Source organism: Rattus norvegicus, chromosome 11 (assembly GCF_021556685.1).
Source record: "Rattus norvegicus strain SHRSP/BbbUtx chromosome 11, alternate assembly SHRSP_T2T, whole genome shotgun sequence".
Taxonomy (NCBI): domain Eukaryota; kingdom Metazoa; phylum Chordata; class Mammalia; order Rodentia; family Muridae; genus Rattus; species Rattus norvegicus.
The window spans coordinates 2606422-2611661 of record NC_141544.1 but is presented as its reverse complement, the minus strand read 5'-3'; the positions used below and the strand labels follow the sequence as shown (position 1 = coordinate 2611661).

At 46.8% G+C, this 5240-nt stretch overlaps 1 protein-coding gene across 1 annotated transcript; it reads right to left on the bottom strand.

Moving 5' to 3' along the window:
- Window positions 1-491: 491 nt before the first annotated feature.
- LOC134481114 (Y-linked testis-specific protein 1-like) lies at window positions 492-5028 on the bottom strand. Its single transcript, XM_087577194.1, has 3 exons — window positions 4875-5028; window positions 2970-3841; window positions 492-2889 (listed from the first exon to the last, which is right to left on the bottom strand). Exon 2 carries the CDS (start codon window positions 3712-3714, stop codon window positions 3034-3036), a length of 681 nt encoding a protein of 226 aa, XP_087433320.1. The 5' UTR covers window positions 3715-3841; window positions 4875-5028; the 3' UTR covers window positions 492-2889; window positions 2970-3033.
- Window positions 5029-5240: the final 212 nt, after the last annotated feature.

Below are 5240 nucleotides of genomic sequence, written 5' to 3'. Positions count from 1 at the left end.
TAGCTCTCTATTGCTCCCGTGTTATGCTCCCTGCCATGATGATGGACCAGACGTCTGAAACTGTAAGGGAGCCTCCAATTACATGCTTTCATTATAGTTGTTCCTTGACCATGGTGTCTCTTCACAGCAACAGAACAATGACTAAGACAGGGAGCAGGCCAACAAGCAGAGCTCCTTGTTACCACTTCAAGCTCCTGTTCTGGTTTCCCTCAGTGGTGGTCTGTAACCTGTAAGGCAAATAACCCTTTCCTCTCCAAGTTAGTTTTGATCATGGCATTCATCACGGAGAGAAGGAAGCAAACTAGAACGTCACAGGTCAGTACATGAGCAAGTCTTACCTTTAAATTAAAACAAAGTGTCTATACGTCTCTATTTGTGGTTATGAGGTAAGCGTCTGGGGCTCTACTAGACTCACTCTTTCTATAAGAAATTGTATTACTTAGGGTTCTCATTCTTGTAAGGAAACACGGTGACCAAAGAGCAAGTTAGGGAGGAAAAGGTTTATTCAGCTTACACTTCTACATTGCTGCTCATCAGCTAAGGAAGTTGGGACAGCAACTCAAACAGGACAGGATCCTGGAGGCAGGAACTGAGGCAGAGGCTATGGAGGGGCACTGCTTACCGTCTTGCTCCTCATGTCTTGCTTAGCTTGCTTTCTTATAGAACCCAGGACCACCAGCCTAGGAATGGTGCCGCTCACAGTGGGCCGGGCCCTCCCCCACCAATCACTAAGAAAATGCCCTACAGCTGGATCTTATGGACGCATGTTATCAACTGAGGCGCCCTCTTCTCTGATGACTCTAGCTTGGCATAAAATCAGGGCAGTGGTTAGAATGTGATTGTCGCATGGGAAGTGTGGCACAAGTAGGAGGCGTGGCCTTGTGGGAGTAGGTGTGGCCTTGTTAGAGACAGCATATCACTGTGGGGGTGATATGCTTCTTCTCCAACACCATGTCTGCCTAGACGCTTCCATGATTCCTGCCTTGATGAAAATAGACTGAACTTCTGAATCTGAAATCCTGTCCTAATTAAATGTTGTCCCTTGGGGTTGGGGATTTAGCTCAGTGGGAGAGCGCTTGCCTAGGAAGGGCAAGGCCCTGGGTTCAGTCCCCAGCTCCGAAAAAAAAGAACCCCCAAAAAAATGTTGTCCCTTACAAGTTGCCTTGGTCATTGTGTCTTTTTGGAGCAATAAAACCGTCAGACAACCTGCCAGTATAAAACCCCCCAAATAGCAGAATTAATCAACTATAGAAAGTATTTTCAAGTCCTGCAGTGAGAAACTTATTCTTGAGAGAAGAAACAGCAATGAATGAGTCCAAGATATGGTTGTCTCCAAAGAAACTCTTGGAGCGTAAATGTGGCTCAGGGAGACCCCATGGGGTGCACAGGGGCTTCTCAGGAGGAGAGAGCCACATGGTCAGGAACCACAAAGCATTTTAAAGTCTCGGCAAATGGCATAGGAAAGAGCTCAGCACCTCTGCATTGGAGGCACCATCAAGAGTTTTCTGAGGATAAGCATACATGGGAGTAAAAGACGGGAACTTCCTGGGGCTAGATAGGGTAACAGGGCCCACAGGTGTAGGAAGCCATCCAGTCGAAGGAGAGCCAGGGAAGACAAGCCAGTGGAGGAGCTCTTTGTGGTCATCTAGGGGCATTGAGAAGAGACCTCAAAAATATTACAGGATGCAACAGAGTCTAACGTGCTTAGGGAAGCTAAACACAGGATCCACGTAACACCTGACAGAAGCTCACAGCCTCCTCATCTTCCCTTTTAAATTACTTTTACTGATAATACAAAATAATGGGCTTTATGATACTTTCAGGAATCGATAGATAAAACTTGGTTTGGCATTCACTACTCTTGAGTTATCCTCGTCAAAATGTCCTCTGGGGAAGCCTCCACCTCACATCAACCTTCTGTAGTGATGGTTGGCTATTCTTTAAGGAACCAAAGAGACCAATATTGATGTGGCCCAAGTTCAACTCATTCTAGACCCTTTCTGTTCTTCCTGGTCTCCTGCTTCACTTTTTGAGAACTCCATTTGGAATTCCTTCGTCCCTCAGTGTCCTATACTTCCTCATGTGTTCTTTAGTCTTTCTTCCACATCCCCATCAATTTAATCTTTCTTACCCTCATCCTGGTCTCTTCTCTGCATGTGAAGGTTGGACGTATTTAAAAAGATGACTTATGGGACTGGAGAGATGACCAATGGATCAAGATCTCGTCTGCTTTGAAAGAGGACTTGGATTTGTTCTTTGAGCTCATGTCCAATGGCTCCCAATCACCTTTACTTCCAGCTCCAGGGGACCTGACTATTCTTGTCTCTGTGGTCTCCTGTATTCATGCCCTGCCCCCACCAACATAATTAAAAATAATACATCTACAGATGAGAAACAGGTTTCATTAGGTTTCGTTAGTCAAACAATCCCTGACTTTCTCTGATTCTCAGTCTGCTTGGATCAGTTTATTGGGATTCCCCTTGAGTTCCAAGATCACCTCCCTGTTCCCTGCCCCTTTTTCCCCAACTGTCTGTTTCTCCCTCAAACTTCACCTCAGAGAGTCTATCTATGTCTGGCCCCTCTCCTCTGCTTCCTAAACAACCATCTTTTTTCCCCCGTGCCATCCCTGCTCCTCTAAGCCTCATCTCCAGTTCTTTTCTCTTCCTAAATACCAGACCAGTTCAGTTCTGTTTGTTTTAGCCTACGTGACATCAGACTTACTGTTCACAGCCTTGACCTTTCTGGCTTCCTCTCCATGTTCCATCCACCACAGTCCATCTCCTCCACCAAAGTGTTCACACACAACCCGTCACATCGCACATTTTAATTTTTAGAGCAAAACAAATTCCACTGGAAAAGATACTGGGGTTGTCAAAGGCCCTTGGTTATCTGAAACACAGAAAAACAAACATTTTCCCCCCAATCCTATAAGTTCCCCATCTATGTCCCGCTCACTTTGTGCATTTCACCTTAATGGATCTTTTCCACCAGATTATAGACGTAGATGTGGACGTCGCCATCAAATTTGGTGAACTACACAGAAGGCTTGGCTAGACCTTGGTAAATGACTTTGCCGATCTTTTTGGACCGGTCGCTTCTGGTGAACTGCACACATTGACCTGTTAAGATGTCGCTGTCAACGTCTGACTTCACCTCTGCTGAAGGAGTCTCTGGAATGATACGGAGGTTACCTTCTGCGTAATCATCCAGGAGCTGGTAGATGTATAGGACTGGATCTTTCTCGTAGGTGATGTAAAACCAGTCCTTCATGATCGGCACCTGGGCTTGGACCACCACCCTCCAGTTCTCCTTAGAGACATGTTTGCCCTCAAATTTATGCTCCACCGTTCGGCCAACCATGGCTCTTGCGAGATGTGCGTCTTTCACTTGAGGAAACACTACTTTGTGAGTCAAGACCTTAAGCTTTAAAGTCCTCTCATCACTGTGACGTTCCAGTCCGTAGACACAATCAATTCCATCATACTTGACCAGATAGAGAGTGGGATTTGTTGGCAGTTGATCTAGAATGATGGCCTTCCACTGGGTGACGGGCTCATCACCTTCCTTCCATCCGTGAGAAATTCTGCAGCCCACAATGTTCCCCAGGGCCTGGGGAGAAGGCCGCCTCCTCCCCCGCTTCTGTGTGGATGGTGTGCTCATCCTCCTCAGAGACATCCTCTTCTTCATGGCTGTAGACATAGTGTGGTAGGCCATGGCATCCTGGTCCACTGTCTTGTGGCTATCGTTCTGTGTTCAGGCTTCATACATGCCCATGGCCTGGGTTTGAAGAGCTCGCCTGCTTAAACCAGACAGAATGCTGGTGCCTCTGTCATGTGAGTGCCTGCAAGAACAATGGGGGTGGGGTGGGGAGGGCGATGGACCAAGGCTCTAGTCTAAGAGAACTTTGGAGCAGGTGAGGAAGGCGATGGTAAACAGGTTTGAGCATATGAATCTTATTCTGTCGTAATCAGAAGTTCATAGGAGGGCTGTGCAATGGTGGAGCACACCTTTAATTCCAGCACTTAAGAGGCAGAGGGAGGCAGACCCCTGTGATATCAAGGCCAGCCTGGTCTACAGAGTTAGTTCCAGGGTAGCCAAAGCTACCCACAGAAAAACCCTGCCTCAAAAATCAAAATCTAAAGTTCAAAGGGAAATGAAAAAATGGTTCTCAACAGCTCAGAATAAGATATTCAGACACAGTTCTTCAGCCCGAGGCACTTTGCCTCTGCTGAGGAACCTCTCCTTGAATGGCTAGGTCAGTGTGGGTTTAAGTATCCCTGTCCCCACTTTAAGCAAGCAGAACAGAGAAAGGATAACAAAGGAGCCAGAAGGGTGGCCACACCCCTCTACTACCCTCTAACTATGAACTATGTGGCAACATCCACAAGTGTCTGCCCAGAGACACAGCACACTAGTCCACTGGCTTTCTGTACTGTGCATCCTGACCCAGCCCCAGGTTTATTCTGCGACGCTGTTGCATCTTCAACCGCATCAAGGGATTTTATGTAGGCAACAGCCATTTAGAAATAATATCTCCTGGGGTTGGGATTTAACTCAGTGGTAGAGCAGATGCCTAGCAAGCACAAGGCCCTGGGTTCGGTCCTCACCTCTGAAAAAAAATACCAAAAAAAAAAAAAAAAGAAATATTATCTCCTAAAATGCACAGGCACAGAGAGGTGCTTTGGCATTTTAGTAGGATTATGAATTAGATATTGTTAGCAAAGGATAATAAACTCTTAGACTGACTAGCCTAGACCATCCGCCGAGCTCTCAAACGTGGAAGACATCAGAACATACGGTTACTCGCTGTACGAGGGAAAACTTTTAGCTTTCTGGGCTACAAGGGTCCCAGTTATCTTCATAAACGTATTTACCGAGTGAATATGTCCTAGTCGTCCAGATTCTGTCTTCTGAAACCGGTCAGTGTCCAAAAGCCTGTTGAACAATTGTGGGGTTCAGGAGCTGAACTGGCTTTCACAGCCCGCTGCGAAGATAGTGAACCCACCTTCAGGGGAGTCTAGCGCCCCCAAGTGGAAGAGAAGCGCAACCTCCACCCTTCTCTCTGTGACATCATCCAGGCTCTGCTTACATCATAGAAGCCCTCTCAGCCCAGTTCCTTCCCTAGTTACGCTTAGAAACGTCCAGCATCTAGGTTTTAGCTTCTCCTGTAGCCTCCTGGAGACCCAAAATAAAGTCCCCACCCAAATATTCTGATGACTCGAGTCACAGACTGACCAAGA